A 20952-nucleotide genomic window follows, 5' to 3' on the forward strand; every position below is an offset into this window, starting at 1 on the left:
TGCATACATACGCACCGTATCATCCACGTCATCATCGCTGCACGTGTCTCGACAATCAATTCGAAGCGAAATTCAAATTCGACGTTTCATTAAGCCAAACGGAATGACGATCGCGTAGCACGCGATATCATCTCGATCCAGCAACTTTAATGGAACTTTAACTTCATTAAAATCATTGACCACCCAGTCGTCGTTACGCGCGCATTCAAATTATATCCACGGTGCATATCATATATTCATCGTCTCAAGCGCGGCCGAAGGCAGAATCCTTCCCCACAGCTCTGAAAAGTTGTTCTGTATACGAATTATGCTTCAACATTGCCAATGCCACATCCAACTCACTGTCAACAGTGGTAACAGTATTTTTCTTTTTTCGCCCGTTTCATGCTTCTGCTGCCTAAAGTGACCTTGTGCAAATACGCATTTTGTTGTCGATGCTAACGGTCACGTCACTCGTACATCAGATCATTATCTGGATTATTTCAAATCACTGTTAGAAACGTTGGCTACTATTTTTGGAACAATAAATGATTTGTTGCCGACGAATTGATGTCGATAGAAAGAAGGCAGACTACTGCAATCGAAGTTACTACGAGTACGATACCTCGAGTTATTCCCCTCGTAACATACATTCATTTTTATATTTTTTTTTCCATCAATTCTTCTGTACGATTCCAATAAATTGCTTTATAACGATGAAAACGACAGATGATAATTTTATTTAGTAATACGTTGATGGATGATCGCTAAACATTTTTTTGGTTTTTCTCTTAAATTATTTTTGTAATATATTTTGAAAATAACACACAATATAGAATATACTCAGAGCATATCTTAATATCAGTTATAGCAAATATATGTAGTTAAATATGTAATTAGTTTTATTAGTAGGCGTATACTTATCACAATATCAAAATATTTATACTTAAATTATCATAGTAATTTTAAGATTGAACATCTTCCATGAAAATTCGACCAAATCGTTCAATAAAAAACAAGGAGAATGAAGAACTCTATCGAAATAAGAGATGTCTTACTGTTCTTTCTGAATTCTCCTTGTTGATTGGCCAGAGCGCAGAATAGTTCAACGAATTCCGCCAAATTATTGACAATGAAGACAATAACATTTATCTTCAAATGACCAGTATTCTGATATCGAAGTGTGGAGGCCTGCAACACAATACTTGACCGCGCTGCTATCGCTGCTATTCAAAGTTTCTCATTTAACTCAGCAACGAGTTGTTCGCTACTACTAATTGTAGGTATCTACGTACATATATATTTAAGCATCGTCATTGCCACTTTGTATTCAATGTCATTAATTTGAATAGAACTGGGTTCGTATTCACTGGCATTACGTTGGATCCGCTCTCTTAACACATTACTTCTAAAATTTGCTGGCTAAATTAACTTGGTGTAAATTTGGCTAGCGACTATGTTACGCAAACTTTTATGTTCAAAAAGATTGTATCAATCCGATGATAGATTATACGATTTAAAATTACTTTCCTCAAAGGATTTCTCATGGTACTCATTGCCATTTTCGAAAATAACAAATTTGTCCGATATTTTTCTCAATTCGTCACTGAGATAGTTTCCGAGAAAATTTCTGTATGATCATTGAATTTTGTCACGTGACTTTTTGAATATAAGTTTAAACGCCATTTTTCACGCTATTCTACTGTACCGTTCAAAACAGGTGAGAAACGATAGACGGACATGTTTTTAGTTCCTTATACACCTGTTTGAAAATTCTTTATTGCTCACATATAATTGAGCGAACTTTTATTCATTCGTAATATTGCAACATCCCGAATATTATAAATTTACTAGCCTCTATGGCACATCAAAGTTTATTAAGATATGCCGTAAATCATTCATCTGTAATAAGAAAGGAAACGGAAAAAATCACACATGAAAGAACAGTTATAAAAGGAAAGATTAAATAGAATCCCATGTACATTTAATGTCATACTATTTATCATTTTTCGTGGTCTTTTATGGTGGTACTGATCAAATATTATTTTACAGAAGCATGCTGACTTTTCAAATTATCTCGCCTAACACTGAGTCACTACTATTTACGTAATACTTTTGTCATGTGTACTTTTAATTCAGTTCAATTTTCTTGAATTCATTAAAAAACTTTGATTATCAAACGATTGTCCATTGCAACGATGAAAATCTATCTTGATGATGTACGGCTGCAATTTTGAATGTAATAAATAAAATAAATTTGCCCTCTGGATTTCTTGATACTGTGATACGCAGAGAAAAATGTAAATATACCTTCCGATCCTTCGGATAATTGGCAGAAGCATTTCAATAAGTTAACGTGGCGTAGGATATGAGAATAATGTTGATAAATATCGCATTTTGGCATGAAAAAGTAAAATGGCTTATGACGTATGGAGGTGGTCGTCGGCAAAGTAAATTTTTATCGCGCGCGACGCCAAGTCGACACATCCCTCGCTAAATTGCCTTTGTTGCTCAACGCACCCGTCCCGCCGTCCAGCCGTCCAGACAACCAGCCGACACACCCTCGCGCAACGAGCACGGACGATTGACTCGTTGCAGCTTGAAGATCGTTAACGCAAATTGGATGGCATTCCGAAACGCCAGCTTTTTGTTTGCTTCTTAGTGTTGCGCGATGCGCCCATATTTGTTGGCCTCCAAATGAGAACAATGCGTCCGCAAGCTGGATCGAAGATGTGTAATCGACGTTAGCATGACGCGTCTAACGCCTTTGATTACTTGGCGACGCTCGCACATGGGCTGCGGTCAGGTCTAACAAAGGTACCACTTGGATGTCAATCAGCGAGGAGGACTCGATGTCGTGGCTGCAATTTTGAGCCCCTTGATACTTTCTAACGATCGGCATCGAAATCCTCGCAGCTGTGGTTCCACTGGTATTTATAGAGTCGCGCAATGCCAACGGCAACGAATAGAAAACTCGCGTGGACGCGTGTACCCGGACAAGTTGCACTTGGCGGCCGCTCGCGGAACACATCCGAGCGTCCAAGTCTTGCGCCAATCAAGCCTGCTGCGCGTCCGCCAGTGGAATGGCGGAATACCTGATGAGCCGTACCCGCTCCCAGCTAACGAGCATGTCTATTGAAACGAGCTCTAATAAAGATAACACTGCCCGAAGAAAAGTTATCTCCCGTTTGCTCTGTAGGTCCTTTCGATTGTCACTCTTGCAAAAGTATTTTCGTTTAGGCATGGGTTTTGCACTATTTAAAACCGCCTGCTCGCAATTCTCTTGCGACCATCATACTAAGCTTACAAATCCCATTGAAGGTAGAAAGTGGAGACAAGGCCTCCGTTCGTCCACTGACGCAAGATTACGGCATCTAAGGCAGAGGCAAAACTCAGCAACCCTTGCATTAACAAACCGGCAATAACACTTTAGCGTGCACAATAACTTTGGCGTAATAAAGCTTAGCCGCGCTCGGGGACCCATCAGCATAAAACGTGCGTGGGGTCCGTATTCCGAACACGCCTCCCGGCGCTCTGTCTTTGTTGCTCGCGTAATTATTTGACGAAAAAACAGCGCCTATCAACGCCGCGCTCGCTTGTACTCGCTTGCGCTCACTTGCATTCGCAAAAGCAAAAGCGCGCACACTTGACTCACGTTGACTCTCTCTCTCTCTAGTCTAGAGGGGAAAAAGCCTTGAGCTCGTGCAGCTGCGCGCGCTTGATAACGACAGCTCCGCCATGCATTGCAATGGTGATTGTGCGCGATAGTCCCGGCCTCCGTCGTCCTGCTGCTTGTTTTTTTTCCCGTTTCACGCCGGCAAATTGATAAATTATTATCTGCATCCTATCCGGCGCTTGTCTGCGCGCAACTTTGCCAAGTCGAACAATAGAAATGTTACAAGGTGCTCTCCGCGAGATACGATCGTCGATAGCGCACTAATTCAGCGCGAGCTACCACTTGAACGATCGATGCAGACGCGCGTACCTCTCTGGCTATAGCGATCGCACGGCTCACACATTCAAATGCGCGCGCCAGCTGCTGTACATTAGACTTTGACAGCTTCAACTTACTGCCGAGCGCTCTCGCCTCTTTGCGCCTATTATCCTTGCCAATTCTTCCTTTTCTTATGCACTGCCTCTCTGCCCACGCTGCTCATATTCCTTTTCTATAAATATACAGATCACATCAATTTTCGTACTGGCTCCGTTACTTCTGTTTTTTTTTTCTTTTCTTTCCGAGCCTCTTGGTCTCGCTTACGCTGTGTATATCATCGGAAATTAGAATCAGTAGGCAAATCTCTTGGTCGATTCATTTTTCTTTCTACGAAGTAGTTGGAGTGACGTCGTTTGATTCTTGATAAATAAATAATTAGAATTAGGATAAAAGCGAAGGAAAGCGAAAGAAAGCGATATTATTAGATATCAATTCTGACGGTTTTTTATAACAGTCAGAAATAAGCTGCTCGATTGCACGCATGAGAGGTGAATTTGAAAAAATTGGCTGAGAAGATTTTTCAAAAAACATCGGCACGCTGGGCCTTTCAAGAAATATCAATACAAATTATGATCAGGATGATATCTCTTGGCAAACGGTAGACCCGTAATTTCTTCTTTAATTTGTGCTCCGTAACTTATCCAGATAACTTAGCGCAGCATAAAGCAAAACAATGACTACTCGCGAATGACTATTGATTCAAATAAATTTATTCTTTTGTAGCTTTGCAATGTCAGCCTCGAGCAAATTATCTCTCAAAATTTCGACGTGACTAATCGAGTACTAGACTAGCTACATGTATTCTAATACAGACCCGGTCTGCTCATAAAAGTCGTCCCTGGTAGTACAGCGGACACTTCTGTCAAGTGTCGTTTGTGTCCTTTCACTCTGAACAAGTAAATCCATCAACTTAAAGTAATATAATACCTGGCACATAATTACGAGAGCGAATATGAATCTCGAAGCCTTTGCGCGAATCAAGATATTAAAATAAACGACCAAAGAGGATCTTGAAAGTGTGTATCCGCTTTACGTTTACATTATCCTTTATGAGATTGCCGATTGTTTTTATAGTCCGATCTGTGCCCAATTGTTTGTGTAATCAGGACGACACGTGATGCTCTTTTGAGACAGCTCTCAGTTTCTCTATTCGGCGGTTTCTTTTCGAGAGAGAGAGAGAGAGAGAGAGAGAGAGAGAGAGAGAGAGAGAGATGCTTGGACTCTGGATGGGCCATTGACTTTCTGAAAAAGAAAGTTACTGTGTGTGTCTGGGTGTGTTGCAACGACGAGATTTTTTTATTCTTTCTTCCTTTTCCATGGAGATCCCTCTTGCTAATCTCTCTGATATTACCTAATATATTTGGGTTCGGTTTCTATACTTTTATTAAATTACATGAATTTCAGGTTTCTTTTTGTATTTCAACGGACTCTCTTCGCGACTGGTTGGTTGTACCTTCCTCGATAACGTGGGATAAGTGAAACCGCTTCGAGCTAATTCAAAGCCTGAGAATTATCAATTGTTGAAGAGAAGAAATTGCATAGTGAATATGCCAATGAGTACAGTCTATTTTTACAATGATTGCACGCAGTATCGTTAATGAAAATCCAAGAAAAATCATTATCGGGACTACAATATGCATCGAAGTAAATTACTTTGTGAGCTTGAATGCACGCGCACGACCCATAAGCTGACGTTAATTGAATTTACATAAATGAAGTCCGATTAATTTGAGGAAAAATAAGAGGAAAAATCAGACGACAAAAAGGAAGAACAATAATTGAGCTCTCTATCTATGACTTGTCTGACTGTCTATTTTTTTGGTGAAGGGATTTTTCGAGCTGCAGCCTGTGGAGTCGATAAGAAAATGCTGCCCGTCGGCTTACGAAAAGCTTAGTTCTTCTCTTTTTTCTCACTGCGTGTGCTCATCGGTACCCGCTGTGTTAGCATAATCAGGCAAGAAAACAAAGAACCATGCGAAAATCGCTCGACTTCGAGAAAGTCAAAAGAAATATAGACGGTGCGGGAGAACTAATCAATGGAGTGCGATCAATGGAGTGTTCTCGCGAGCGAGCAATTTCCATAAAGTGCGTCTTCTTGGCAAAGCGCGCGCGTCCTAATAACTTCTCTCTGTCTCTCGAGAGTGCTGAAATACGTGTTGCAAGCCGCAAAATTTACTACAGCTTCGTTTAAATAATTGACTCACGCGATCGAGATCCCGAGCTGTATCTTTCACACTCGCTTGGCTAATTGTTTGACAGTGTCGTCGTCCTACTTTGTCTTTTGCCAACTATAAATTACACGAAGAAAGTTTTTCATTTACGAGTTGCGTTCTGATTTCCACGCATCCTTTAATTTTTTGCAAACAACAACAAAATAATAAAGTGACGATCGATCGCTGATCTTCTGGCTAATGAGACAAGTGTTCAGAGCTGTAAAGGAAAATAAAAAATAGCATTGTTTTCACTTACTTTTCAATAGCTCACTAATCGTCGTAAATTAAATCAAGCGCGAATAAAAATGCTCGTAAATGACAAAACACGAGGCGGTGGGAAACGAGGAAGGGATCGAAACACGCGTAAAACTCACCTGAATACTGAAAGCATCCATCAATTAGGAGTGCTTTTAAATACGCGTAGGATCAAGTGTAAATAATGCTAAGAAGTGAAATTCCAAGTTTTGCTTGAGAACGCTTCGTTACGTAAAGGTATTTTGTCTTTTTCAAGATATATCGTCTGGCGTGAGAGGAACACTCACTCATAGTTGATGCACGCCGAGAAAGGCACACATAGTATTTCAAGTGCTGTTGTTTCCATTAACGTTATTCTGCAAAAGCCTCTTATGAAAGGCTGACTTATGTGTGTGTATATACTTCATCACTAAATCCTTTGATTCGGAAGACTTGTCTGAATAATTAGTTGTTTTGAGTTCAGTGTCTATAGACAAATCAATTAGCTTGCTCCTATCTAATCAAATAAAAACGGACCATGTTTCACGGTTTTATAAAAGTATTTTCAATGAATTTACTTACGCACTCGAGCTTACTTACTTACATACCAACTGACTTGTAAAAGTCATCAGGTGCTATACATATAGTTGTTGTTACTTGCAGTTTCTAACCAAATTAGTCAATTTTAAATATTTCATCACATTAAATTATGAAATTTACAATACAAGCTGAAACTTACATATCATATGTAGACCATTAGTATGATACTATTTATTTCGTAGATCAACGTACATTTACGAATTTACATCTTCTAACTTATTGTAAATTTTCCATTTTTACTTCAAGAGCTAAGATTTATAAGAATTTATTTAAAATTAAACAACTGGCATGGTGGTAACCTAGCATGACCTAGTTATTCCAATTGTTTAGACAAATAAATAAATCTATTGACGCGTGCGTGTTTGCGTGTGTGTGTGTGTGTGTGTGTGTGTGTGTGTGTGTGTGTGTGTGTGTGTGTGTGTGTGTGTGTGTGTGTGTGTGTGTGTGTGTGTGTGTGTGTGTAAATGACGATGCATGAAAGCATTTCAATAAAATATAATGATGACTTGTGTAAAAATGAAATATGTTTAAAGTTTGCTACAGTGCGTTAAACTGTAACAGTTGAAACAGATAAACTAAAATTTTTCGCGATCAATCAGTCTTCAGTCAAATACCAAACGTCATAGTCTCGGTAGAAAAAGGCCAGCCGCGGTAGTAAAGAAATGGTCTCGCCTTAATTGTCCGTTAATTGGCAAAAATCAAATAGCCGATTCGATCTTATGGATAACCATTAAGATTTTTAACGGGCGCTAAAAAAGAAAGACTAAAAAGATTGGCCCTAGAAGCAGAGTCAGGCTGCACAAACGATAAGTCATTGCGTAAAAATTTCACTTTTTTTGCAGCTGAAGCCACCGGTAGTAAATAAACGCGCGACCCGAACAAGGTAAAGAGCGCAATACAGGAAGGAAGTATCCATGCGGCGCCAGGAGTAAGATTAGAGACCACGAGAGCAACATCGAAAGAGACGAAGTTGGCGTGGGCAGGCACGCGCGAGAGAGCACAAGAAACATAAATAGAGAGAGAGAGAGAGAGAGAGAGAGAGAGAGAGAGGGAGAGAGGGGCCAGTGGCCGACTTCCCTCTACGCGTAGAGTAGCTCTTTCACCTGCCGACGGTATCACTCCCTCCATCTTCAAGTTTCTCGGTCACGGCTGCTCCGCGCCGCTCGGCCGTGGTAACCGGCTGCTGAATTGCTCCGGCTACAAACAACTTCCACACGTCGGCGACACATCGAGTCGAGCAGAAGTTGCGCTCTCGGCAGACCAGGCTTTTTTCTGACCTACAAAAACGCACGACCGCACGCGCACACCAGTCGGCCAGATCTTCTCTCCCGCAGTGGATCATCCGGGAGTCGAATGCTGCGCGCCAGTCGACACCGAGCTACCGCTGCTGTCGTTTTCTCAGCATGAGGACATCCACCGCCGCCGGTCTCATTCTTCTGGTAATTAGGCGCGAGCGCGAGTCCGCGAGAGAGTCGAGTTAGTGCGAGTGAAATCTTTTAACGACCACGACCACTAGGTCACTCGATCGATTTTTTTTTATTTCTTCTTATTCGCGTGTCTCTCCGACTTGACTTTCTCCCCGTCTTTCTTCTCATCCTCGTCCTCGTCCTTCTCTTCTTCTAATCGCTTCTTTTATTTCTTTTCTTTCTCTCTTTGGCTGTTGCGCGCAGACGCTCGTTGTATCGCTGAGCGTCGGATCTGCCGAAGAAAACGCAAGGGCCGAGCATGAGCTTCACCTGCAGATGGAAGAGGAAGACGAAGACGAACCCGAAGACATTTTGGCGCCGTTGAGGCTGGATCTGAATGCAAGTCTTGTGCACAAGTTGAGCGAGATTCAAGAGGGTGTGCCTACCGTGAGTTCACATCACCATTCCTTATCACGAAGCATGTATCCGTAAGTCATTCTGGTCTGATAGCAATTGCAGGACGGAATGATGCATTAAACATATTTATAGAGCTGCGTAGTCGACATTCTTAACGGTTGTGTATTAACAATCTGCTTATCCGGTTTCTTTCCCCTCTTAATCGACAACCATTGCCTTTTCTTATCTCGCTATCATACTGCATTTTTAACATATATTAGCAATGTGCCGTTCATCATTTAACTAAAATATTATCGGCATGTTGATTGTCAATCAATCATTCGAGTTTCTTTACGACAGCAGTTCGTTTCCGATTATTTTAATGCCGGTAATCCCACCTTTTTGCATCACTCAATGAACTGCAAAAGTTTTCTCGCAAGATAAATAAATATCTGAAAGTTGACTGACTTTTATAGCACAATCTGTCGCATCAAATGGAAGTCAGGGATTCGAGTGAATTTTAATTTATTCTTATCATTTGGGCCTATGATTAAAGTCTCTCTGAGGTCAACTTAACATTGCATGGAAGTAATTTGTTGACCACTGTACTTCATAACAACAATTGTATCGTGTAATCGAGAAAATGCTCATATACAATGACTTTTTGTAATGTTTCATTAGTGCAAAACAATGATCTGGTCTACTAACTACAAGTCAATCGATAATCTAATACGTACATTAATTATAGTAAATGTGATACGCATAGGCAAAGCAAATAACTTAGAGCACAGAAAAGCTGAGAATCTGCACAATAACAATTATATTATTCATCTGTATGTCTCGAATCATAACGTATGTGCATCTTATAACGGCTAGAATAAAACTTTTCATTGGCCACTAAACACAGAAAAGCAAATAAAAAGAAAATAAGAAGCAAAAAAAGCAGTCTCAAAATTAGTAAAACTCGAATCTCTGAACGGCTGGCAAAAGGTACCGAAGGCGCCGGCGAAAAAGCGCCAGCTGCAGTTGTACGGCCCGGTGGTGCCGATAAAGCGGCTGCGCGCGTGGCGACCGCAAAGATCGGTAATGGAAAAAAATGCACAGGTCGAGCCAGCCGTCGCCGTCGCCAATAGCACCGACAACTCCACGGAGCCGTCGTCACGTACAGCACGCGAGAACTTTACGGATCAGCCCGACGATGACGAGCCCGAAGCTTTGCCCGAGGTTCGCTTTTCATTTTATTGCCAACATCCTCGTTGCTAGTTTTGATAAGCCACCCCGTATAGCGCTGCCTCCCTCCGGTCCTGCTGCGTCCTGCGGGCCTGCTTCCTACTCCGTTCTCAACGCTCGATAATAGATCGCGAGAGGAGACTAATCGAATAGCCGATACGTGACGCGTTCGTTCGCACGCGGGACGAACAACGAACGCGCCGAAGATGCGATAAATAGTCGGCTAATTGTCTCGCGAGCGCGCGACCACTTTGCCACATTTACGGGCCGGCTAATTAAGTGTCGGAAGAATTATTCGGTATCCCCGATACCACTCGCTGCTGTCCTAATCGAGTCGTTAGATCGATCGTTCCAGAGACGCGGAGAGAAAGAAAGAAAGAAGACAGAGCACGGCGAGAATCTGATTTTTTCGTACTCTGAGCGCTTGGAACGCTTGTCAAAAGAAAGAACGCCAGTTGAGATGGTGTACTACTTTCAGGCTCTTTATTACTTTATTACGTGTCGCCGAGAGCATCAAGCTGCTTATACATTCGTTGCTTTCGTGCTGTATCTTGCGCGTGGAAAACCGTAGGGATGAGCGGCAAGGGGATCTTGAAAAACGCTAGATTTGATTATTGTACGCGTTATACCTCCAAGTGAAGTTAGAACGGGCATAGACGAGATTCCTCTGCTGTGAATCGGTTGCTATTTTAATGGTAATTGAGGCGATATGATAATTGACGCATTTGCTTCCTGAGCAGTGACGAAAGTTTAACGCTCAGGAAAGGATAATTGTCGCGCGCATTGTTGCCGTGCACACACTCACCGAAATACCGAAGATTTCAACAAGTTGCGTTGAACGTAGAGCGAAAGCACACCTACGATTCCTCCGCGTCCGCGCCCACAATGGAACATGAACGCAAAACCCTCTCGTCAGGCATTTCGCACTCGCGGCAAAGAACAAGAAGGAACGTTATCACACGATTGTCTTGCCAAGCGTTTCTTGTTTCACCTAGCATCGCGCATTGTCTCTCGCCGGCATCCCCGCGCCGCTATTACCGCAGAACGGAAAACGAACTTTCGCACGCACTCCATTGCAGATGGGGATGCGCGCGCGTCAGCCAATTCGCATTTATATCGTCGGCACACATCGCGCTCGACAGAAAACTTTCCATTCTGGCCGGCAATTAGCGCGTGGCGAGCATTTTCTCTCCGCGCGAGCGCGTTTCACGGCTGACCGACCGATTTTAGAGTCCAACCAAACATTCCGCGTTTGCCCATTTTTCCTCTCTCCATGCTCACCTCCATTAAAACAAACGTCCAACGCGTTTACAGCCCATGGAATTGAGGTACTCCAGGCCCGAGCAATATCGACGAAGACCTTACTATGCGCCACCCACCAGAAGATCAACTCATAACAGGAGGAATGTCTATCACGGTGAGCGTACCGATTCTGTGCTATTTTTATTAATTTATGTTTATGGCAAACAATAGGGCAAATAATATTGTACCCCCTACCCCCGTAAATATGTACTACAACCGTTGAGCTAGAAAATAGCTAGATCCGGTCAGACCGAGCTTTACGCGTGCATCCAACGACACTCCGCACTTTCTCATTCGACTCGTTATACCGCGTGTGTGCATGAATTTTTCTGGTTGATTAGTGCCTCCATCCATCCAATTCCAAGTAATCATCTAAATGAGATGCCAGGGTCGGCTAGTTCTGATACATCGACACTTTCCCGTTTGCATATTTGCTGTCCATCGATCGAATACGCGACGAGCGAATTAAAATGTATAAATCTTGTAGGCACTTTCGGTCGTATAAGTCTGTCCAAGAGTTTGCAAAATGAAATCTAATAAAGCAAAACGTCAAGTTATTTTTCTTCTTTCTCGGTGATTCTTTTGGTCGTTAAAAAATGGACAAACAGGATTCAAGTCGTAAAAGAGTTTCACTCGCGATCGATGGAATCAATCAGCCCGCGCGAGTTCAATGAAAACAAAAGTACAGATTTTCACTTTCTATCGGGTGCAAGTTTGATGGAGTGGTTAATTTTTTGTCCGTTTGCTTCTGCCTTCCAGATAAGCCACCACCGGGACGGGCAACACGTCCCACGAGGAGGCCATCGGAGCCGAAAAGAGAACCGACGGAGAACGAGTGCACTTTCTTTTCGAAAACCGTCTGCCTGGAGGCCGTCGATTATCCCATGTACGTACAATTAGAAAATACCGCTTCGACGTATATCATTTGTATTGACACTTTGCTATACTGCACATGTCTCTCTCGTTTTGGTCGCACTCTCTGAAGTCTGTGTGCGCTTTTACCGAGTGCGACGTAGAAAATGACTCGAGACGCGATCGACAAGTTTCACTCGCAAAAGACGCGTGAGTGCTGTAGACACCGATTTTTGTCGCTACTTTGCATAAGTGAACGAAGCTTCAGCCGTTCGAAGTCAGGCGAAATACTTAATTATATAGGTTGGCTTTATCACTCGTTTAAGCTACTTTATATCGAATTTATCGATTTCGAAAAGTATTCATAACTACGGGCATTTCATTTGAAACTCCTACGCGCATTACTCTTTCTTGCTCCCGTTTAAATAGTTCTCGTCTTATATCTAAATAAATATGTTAATTCCACTTTCGAATTTATGCTGATAATCCGTATTGAAGCCTTGAAATATATCATTTCCATTTGGTGATTACTGTAAAGCCATTGAAAGGCTCTTATGCAAAAAAATAGTGGACTGGTGCTCGCTTCGGGACAAGTCACAATAAAACATTGATTTTCTAATTGATTACCAATTAAAAAATGATTTCCGGTTCAAAGAGAAATCATATTCATCTCGAAGACTGAAGTCGACACTCCAGTTCACCATTACCAGCTTTCAAGGAGTAAGATTTTCGAGCTTTGATAATCGCTCGAACAAACAACGATGCTCCGTGTGCTCTTTAAAATTGTTCTGTTTTACGTGCCGCCGCGTAGGGAGGCCATAATGCGAAGCATACGCAAGAACAAAGAGATGGTCGCGGCGCTACTGACGGACATCAAGGTTCAAGACGTCAACGGCGTCTATGAGGAGGATGATGTGCCACAGCCATCCTACAAAACCAGCTACGACAACAGATACGACAAACGATACGAGAGCCGCTTTGAGACCAGCAACGAGATCAAAAGGTGAGCCGCGAATCACTTTCCAGTATTTCTCTCTACGCGGAAGAGCCACGCGACTCTGCGTATTTAAGCCCTCTAACGCGATTCATCCATTCTACTCGAATGTACACCGGGTTGTGGATGTAACGGCGCCAACTATCTGGATGCAAATGACTCAACCAATTGTGCATCTGTTTCCAGTCATTTGCAAAGAATCAACTTCATTTGCTACCTAATGATAGCTGTGAAAACGTAAATGTGCAATAGCCTTGCACCTTCCATTCATGATTTAATTGTCAATAATTGCTCTGTGTGATGAGATTACCAGAGCACGCACGCACACACACACACACACACACACACACACACACACACACATAATTGTTGATTGGAGAAAGTTAACTCGTGCATATTTTTACGATATCGGCATAATTTTCAAGCCTTGCTCACAGGAAAATACGATTTTCCGTTGTAGATATAATTTATCCAGCCATCAACTAACAACTGAACACTTTCGAATAAGTTCTCACGAGTTATTGCTCGTTTCGCGCAAGAAAGTAAAAACAAAAGCAGCAAGTAGCTGACCAAATGCAGTTCATTCTTAAACGTATTAACGCATTTGCAGAGGAGTGCGACTAGAGTCGAGTATTCTCTCATTTCCATAGGTCAACTTGTCGATCAGGCACAAAACCACTTGCCACTCGTTCATTCGTTTAGCTTATACGCAATCGACTACAACGTGAATTGTCTGCTTTGCAGAAAATTCGAGTATCCATTCGAGAACGCAGAGGAAGGATTTACGTGCCCGTCGCAAGTGAAGTACGCGAGACCACAACTGGCTCGTGCAGCTTCGGGTGTCTGGAAGTACATCATCAACACCGGCGAACACACGCAGACACTGAGACTGGAAAAGTGCTCGTAAGTATATCCGCAGATGTATCTTTCGGGTCGTTAGAGCGACGAGTTATTACGGGACTTTCTACGCGTGGATTTAGAAAAAAGAATGAGCCACAGAAAAGTGATGACGTGTATAGTAAGAGTGCATAACGCAGTTACTTTTATGTACATGCACGCCACAGGTAGAACGTAAGTTATATGCAAAATCGTTCCATTTTCTCGTTAGAAAGTCTGACGCCAGGGGATAGTGAAACTTGAAAACAAAAGCAGTTGGACAAGATGTATTAGGTAGTGGCAACCGATTAGCCTCCGGCCGACGAAACAAGGAAAGTGCCGCTTGTCACTTGCTCTCATTAGCCCTTCGAGGCGGCGCCGGCTAATCGCGGGTGCACGGTGCAGCGCCAAGCTCCGCGTTCGGGACGGAAGAAAGTCGGGAAAATCGTGGTTAATCGATGGGGCAGCTTTGGCACCGCACCGGGCGCGCCACTGCCAGCGCGGCTATTACTCAACCGTGGGAAGCGACGATCTATGTCCGCGGGTAAAGCCGCGCAAGCCGCACTCGATTGAGTTGGCATCGAGGAGAGCGTGCACAATCGCCGGTCGATCGGAAGTCGCCGCCGACGGAACGAAGCAATGGAAAGTGCTGCGGGAAGGCGCTGGATCGTGTCGTGGAGATGGGCATTGTGGCTGCTTGTCAACCGACGTGCACTGGCGCGACAAGCGCAGCCGCAGCGCGCAGACCATTTTCGAGCGAGATATCGTCAAAGTGGCTTGTGCACGAAGCCATCGTCGATCGAGCCGTCGCCCGGCAAAAACCGGCCCGCTCTCCGGGCACTGCCTGTCTTGGCTGCTGCTTTCGCCGCGAGCCTGCCGGAAATCGGCGGCCCGTAGCGGCTCGACGCGGCGCCTCTCTCGCACGCAGCCCGTCGTTGCATCAAGCGCGCTGCAGCCAGCTGCTGCCTGTCTTTCGTCATCGACTCTACAGCTCTGCACCAAACTGCCACTTGCGCGCCATTTCTGCGACAGTCATTCGCAGAAAGACAGCTGCCCACCTGACGCTCTTCGGCTCGTTTAACTCTCTTCTATAATGCGTCAAGTCCACTGCTTTTCCGGACATTGCAAACAAAAAACAAATGGATACACTTCAGCGAACATTGCCGACTGTTTGATTTTCGCCGTACGCTCAAACGACAGCCTACAATTATCTGTTAGCAAAGGATCAGTTGCAACAATTGAGATACTGCGTGCTCAACGGCTGTAATTGTAATTATCGGTCTCTCGACGGCTGCACCATGTACGCTCGGAGTCATTTATGCACCTGAAAGTCAGTATTGAGGATCGATTAAAAACTTTTAAAGACAAAAAGAAGTCTTTTGAAAATTTGCAACGGAAAAAACAAGAAGTATCGCCCAAAACGATGAATATTTCATTATAAAAATTTGAATAAGCCAAAGATCCATCGTAAAAAGAAAATGGTTTTGCAGAAGAAGGCGCGCGATGGATCGTGTAGCAGTACCAAATTCATGAATAAATGTATGCGAGCTCAAACGGCGTTCAAGATAAAAGTGACGGAGATAACGCGGGTGCTGAACGCGTGCGGTTGCCAAAGTTTACGACGCAACAGGCTGTTTCGCACACGCGAGCGCGCAACAGCTCAGCGCGTGCAACCTTGGTCTCTCCCTCTCTCTCTGCCCGTTTCGCGCAGCGGCTTGAGATAGCTGGAAGAATTTAACGTCGCTCGTTTACTCATATATATAATCTCTAACCAATGAAAACTGCCCCGGCGTGGCATCATCAGAAAAAGATCGTTGACAATTGATGAGACTTGCCGCTGAAAAAGTAAACAGCACCGCGTTTTTGGCGTGTTTGGCGCGCAGCCTACGAGGAAAGGCAAAAAGATACCGAAAAAAGTGACCTGTTTGGCTAGCCCGGGGAAAGTTTTAAGAAAACACGAGTAAAAGTCGACTAAACACAGCACGCGTTGGAAAGTGAAGCAATAAGCAAGCATCTTGCTAATTGTACGTGGATCTATTGAGCTGTTACAAAGAACAAGCGCAATTTGGCAAAAAGCGAGAAACTTCTCTCTAGTTTTCTAGTGAGCTACGATTTTGCTTGCTGCAGGAATCCGAAGACGCCATGCTCGTTCATCTCGGAAAATTATCGCTCGTCCTGCATGCAAGTCTACAACTATCACCGACTGCTCACTTGGGATTCGAAACTCGGTCTGCACATGGACATCTTCAAGGTGCCGACATGTTGCAGCTGCCACGTACACGGCTACACGGATCTGTTTCCGCCACACCAGACTGATCCACCGTACAAAATGCAAGAGCTTTTTCCTGGTGCTGATTTCGCCATCAACGACCATCACTTGTGTAAGTTTCACGTGACCGTTGAACCTGAACGTTGAATTTGATTTGATTTGCTTCTGCAACCGATGAAATTTCTTGTCTCTTTCAGCCAGCTCGAGTAACATTAACAAATACCCCAATGCCATTGACTCGGCGGCTTTCAATTTGTTCCGGGAAAGCTATGCACCCGATCAGGATGAGACGCAGCTGCAACATTCGAGTAGTTCGCGAAGACCGAGCTTAGCGAAACCGCCGAGGAGAAAACCGTCGAATCCAGCGAGACCCTTCGACAAATTACCAACTCAGCACGCACCTAACACGAGGGCGCCCGGTTACAAAGGTGGCCGACCTCTTAGGCCTTTACGGCCCTTTCGCCGAGAATCCGCAGTACCGGACCTATCGGATTATCAAGAAAACTCGAGCAATATTACGCTTAACAGGTAAATTTCAAGATTTTGCAAGTGTGCAAAAATCACAAAATTGCGATGCTTGTAATGAGACAAGTTGTTAACCCACCACATCCTTTCAAAAAATCATCATTACTCTCTGATTCCCGTTTGTTTCCCTAAGCCGCAACCACGCCAAGGCAAACAAGCTTAAAAACCAACATTTGACCATATCGTTACGTATTGCAATCACGCATAGTAAGAGAAATCCGTAGCAGTAACAATGTTCGCAAAAAGTAGCAAAGCACTGAAAAAAAAGCTAACGATACATTTCGGTGAACCGTAGATTTAGCCCAACGACGTTCGAGCAAGATGCAATGGAGCCGAGCTCACGATTGCAAAACGGTGGCTTCGACGAGGAATACCAGGAGACGCAAAGGCGAGTCAACTACAATTATCATCCCATCATCGACTTCTTCAAGCCAGAAGCGGCCATGTTAAAAGCCGAAGAATCGATGCAGACAGCTGCATCCACCTCGAGCGATTCGTGGAAACCCATTCTCAAGCCTTGATCGGTTTTCTATCATACACTGCGATTTATCGCGATTGTACCTGAGAGACCTCGAATACTGCGATTTAGAGCAAAGGATTCACTGCTCTATATTCACCTTGGCCAAACTTCTTGTCGTGATTCCCCAACATTTTTTCAAAATACTTGCATTCTTTTCGACACTTATTTATTTGTTTTCGCCAAGGCATTTTATTTGTTGTACCTACCAGTATATGATCTATGATAGTTTTCTTCAGCTCGAAACGCTATTTAGTTGTAATTACTCCGTGTAACTCTTTATTTAACTATCGTGTAAATTTGTTTCATTTTATTTATATGTTGTACGATATACTTATCTATAAGAAATTTATCAGATGTGTTATAGGTTGTTTTACATAAATAAATTTATTTGTACGATTCCCTGATAATCGAACATTTTTTTCAATTATCCTTTTCACTCGACCCATAGGCAACTATCAATTTTATAAAATTCGTCATTTCTGCTTGACTTACTTGAAAACAAAAGAAAAGAGCTCTAAACCTCATTCTTTTTTTCGTATACCATCAAACACCATTGGTGTTGATTACTATTGCCGTAAGGTTTCAGTCGAAATGAAAATGCCCCCGATGCAGGCGAAGCAACGCCCATCATAAAACGGGTGAGAAATCGATAAGGGAAGGGGAAGAAAAGGATAACAATAGCTCATCGGCGCTGCGCTCACGTATTATGCTTAGCCGCGCTTTCTGCTTGGCTAGCTACTTGAAGCGGAATCAGTCTGGTGTGACCGACACCGCCACCGCTCCGTTATCAAGTCTCGTCTACGGGAGATGCTTTTTTAGTAGCGGACGTCAGGCTTTTTCTTGCTTACCTTGCCGCTAGAGAAAATATAAATTAGGCTACTGCTGGTGCGCGGCGAACAGTACTGATCAAACTCTCCAACCAAAGTGTTCTTACCGTGAACTTAGCCGATCGTAACCCATTCAGCCAGAGCCACAAATGTAACGCTGACTTTAATCGAACGATAAGCTATTGGGCTCCAGTATGATCCCAGAACAGTTCCTCCATTCCGATTGAAATCGTTATTGTGGTTTCAGTCAGGCGAATGACTTTGGTAGTTTGATAACATCTTTATATTGTCTTTTACGAAGATCAACATGAGGTGATAAAATGGTTCGGCTCCATTCTTTCATACTGATTTTACCATTTTTGGAGTTTTGGACCGATTCAGTGTTGGCGGCAAGTCAGTCCTCAGAAGAAATCAGCGCTATCATTCAATCCTACACAGATGCTTTTACAACGATTGCACCCGTTCAAACGCAACGTGTTACAACTCAGATTTATCCAAGCATTGAAGTACAAGATCGAGAATACGTGCATGATTTAACAAAAGTCAAAAATGGAAATAAACCAGCATTGTCAAGCGTGCCTTTAGCTGATGTAGCCGATTCAAGTTTTCAATCTAAAAGTTCCGAAGAGTATTTAAGTACAGCAGTGGGAGCAAGCAATGAAAGTAAAGAATCCGAAGGCTCCGCTGATCGTGCAATTTCATTTTTGAGGCATGAAAACTCGCAAGTTTTTAAAACAGTCCTACCCGAAGAATCGCAGCGTGTTACGACTCAGCTTTATCCAACAATCGAGCCACAAAATCACGGATATAAGCAAGACTTTATAAGAGCTAAGTATGCAAATAATTCTGCATTGACAAACGTGCCTTTACATGCAGATACTTCGAATCAATACACAGTACTTAAAGACTCGAGTGCATCCGAAGAGAGCGATGACAGTTATGAATCTGGAGAGCCCGCTCATCATCACGTCATTCCATTTTCAGAACATGAAAACCCAAAAGAACCTCCGACTCGTCCTAATTACACAGCTCCTGGTGTTTGGGCAAGACCATCACCAGATAAAAACATAGCCCTCGATTTTGTGCCAACTAAATTATTGGCTCAAGTGCGCAATTCACACACTATCAAACATGTGCCACGAGAATATGCTATGGCAAGTGCAGAGACTAGCGAAGAGAGAGAAAATGCCGCGAGACTAAAAGAAGTTCTTAAAGAGTCGAAGGCAAATACAGTTTATACTGAAGAGGGATACGAAGATGCAGCTTACGATCACGCTGGTCATATTAGAGACGCTGATTTTCAAGAAGATTTCGCGCGTAAATTGAAGGAAGAATCAGATGTAAATAAATCTTATTCTGGTGGCATAAAGCATCCAAAAACTTACAAAAATCATAAGCCTCATAAGCACAGGGATCATAATCACGGTAACTTTTTTCAAGCCAATAAAAATCCATCAAAAACTGCGAAAAGAGCGAAAAAGTCAAAACAGAAAATTAACCGAAAACACTATCGACTTTTAAGAAATGTCTTAAATCAACCAGTAATAAATCCGAAACTTGCCATTGAAAAAGGAATTATTGGACTTGAAAAAGATCTAAAACATGAGTATCGCGAGGCGCAACTTACATCTACGGAATCATATATCCATACAACAACGGTAACGCCTACAACGTTAAAATCACCAGCAACAGAATCAGCTTTTCAAAGCAAAATGGATTTTGAAACTACTACGACGAGACGTAACGTATTTACAATAAGACCAAGAAAAACCGTTGTTACAATCACACCAAAATCTCATCGTAATAAACCAAAAAAACCATTGAAAGTTTTCTCAGTATCTCCAAATATCGATCATTACAATACCTATACGACAAGTACATACAATTATGAACCTACACAATTATTTAGTACAATTGATTATGGAAAATTAGTATTAGGATATCTGCCACAAAATCAGAATTCTACACCAACGATGACATATCCATCTTCTCATTTTGAACAACAATCTGTAAATCCATTAGCAGTTGCAACAGTTAATGGACATGGACCGTATCTTGTAGTAGTAACAGCTGCACCAGAAACATTAACGTCAAGCCCTTCAGGAAGTCAAAATTTAGTAAGCTCTGTAAAGTACAGCGCAGTCAATGACGACAACATAACTCAACCAATTTTAAATAATATTCGTCATAAGGAATTTATGCCTATAAATGTGAAAACCAATCGTGGAAATTATAATAGTGAATTACATGCTATTCCTGCAAATACTGACGTTTCTGGGCCAGTATTTTACAATAAAAGTGAAAATAGACATCATGGAAAAAATCCTAAATCAACAAAATTCAAGTCACAATCATTCCCAGAAGGTAAGACAAATTATAATGAAGGGCACAAAGACAGTTACATGAAATATTATACAGAATTGCAATCTTCGAAAACGTCTAATATTCCAAATATAAATCCAAATTATAAAGCTAATGCAAATCGATTCAATCAATGGCCCAACCTCTTTGATTCCACAAAACCAGTAGAAGGTTATGGATGGGATAGTATTGAACGTCCACCTAGCGAGTTGAAAAAGATAAGAGGTGCCTCGTTAGTCACTAGACTCCTTGCTCCAGCACCACTTAGTACTAGTGAATATGCGACTTTCCAGAGACAAAGTAGAGAGGTTAAACCAATGACGCCTGCTGTAATGGAAATAATGCCCATAATCGACGCAATTCATAAGCACGAG

At 42.6% G+C, this 20952-nt stretch overlaps 1 protein-coding gene across 3 annotated transcripts; it reads left to right on the plus strand.

Annotated features, from left to right (window-relative positions):
- The first annotated feature begins 8269 nt into the window (after positions 1 to 8269).
- Positions 8270 to 17785, plus strand: LOC131666811 (neurotrophin 1). Of its 3 annotated transcripts, none has more exons than XM_058939748.1 (10): positions 8270 to 8459; positions 8691 to 8873; positions 9813 to 10046; positions 11367 to 11469; positions 12114 to 12240; positions 13018 to 13209; positions 13945 to 14103; positions 16204 to 16457; positions 16543 to 16873; positions 17166 to 17785. In XM_058939748.1, exons 1-10 carry the CDS (start codon positions 8424 to 8426, stop codon positions 17389 to 17391), a joined length of 1845 nt encoding a protein of 614 aa, XP_058795731.1. In that variant the 5' UTR covers positions 8270 to 8423; the 3' UTR covers positions 17392 to 17785. The 3 variants fall into 3 exon arrangements, with proteins under 3 accessions (XP_058795731.1, XP_058795732.1, XP_058795734.1); XM_058939749.1 differs by having other exon boundaries at positions 9927 to 10046; XM_058939751.1 differs by lacking the exon at positions 9813 to 10046.
- Positions 17786 to 20952: the final 3167 nt, after the last annotated feature.

The sequence above is a fragment of the Phymastichus coffea genome, unplaced genomic scaffold, assembly GCF_024137745.1.
Source record: "Phymastichus coffea isolate CEN01 unplaced genomic scaffold, Cenicafe_Pcof_1.1 PCOF00061, whole genome shotgun sequence".
Classification (NCBI taxonomy): domain Eukaryota; kingdom Metazoa; phylum Arthropoda; class Insecta; order Hymenoptera; family Eulophidae; genus Phymastichus; species Phymastichus coffea.

Excerpts from the sequence above, each read along its gene's own strand:
- LOC131666811 (XM_058939748.1), top strand. The coding sequence starts at position 8,424 with ATGAGGACATCCACCGCCGCCGGTCTCATTCTTCTG. Across the intron at positions 11,470-12,113 it reads CAGGAGGAATGTCTATCACG|ATAAGCCACCACCGGGACGG; the intron begins GTGAGCGTACCG and ends TCTGCCTTCCAG. Across the intron at positions 14,104-16,203 it reads CTGAGACTGGAAAAGTGCTC|GAATCCGAAGACGCCATGCT; the intron begins GTAAGTATATCC and ends TGCTTGCTGCAG.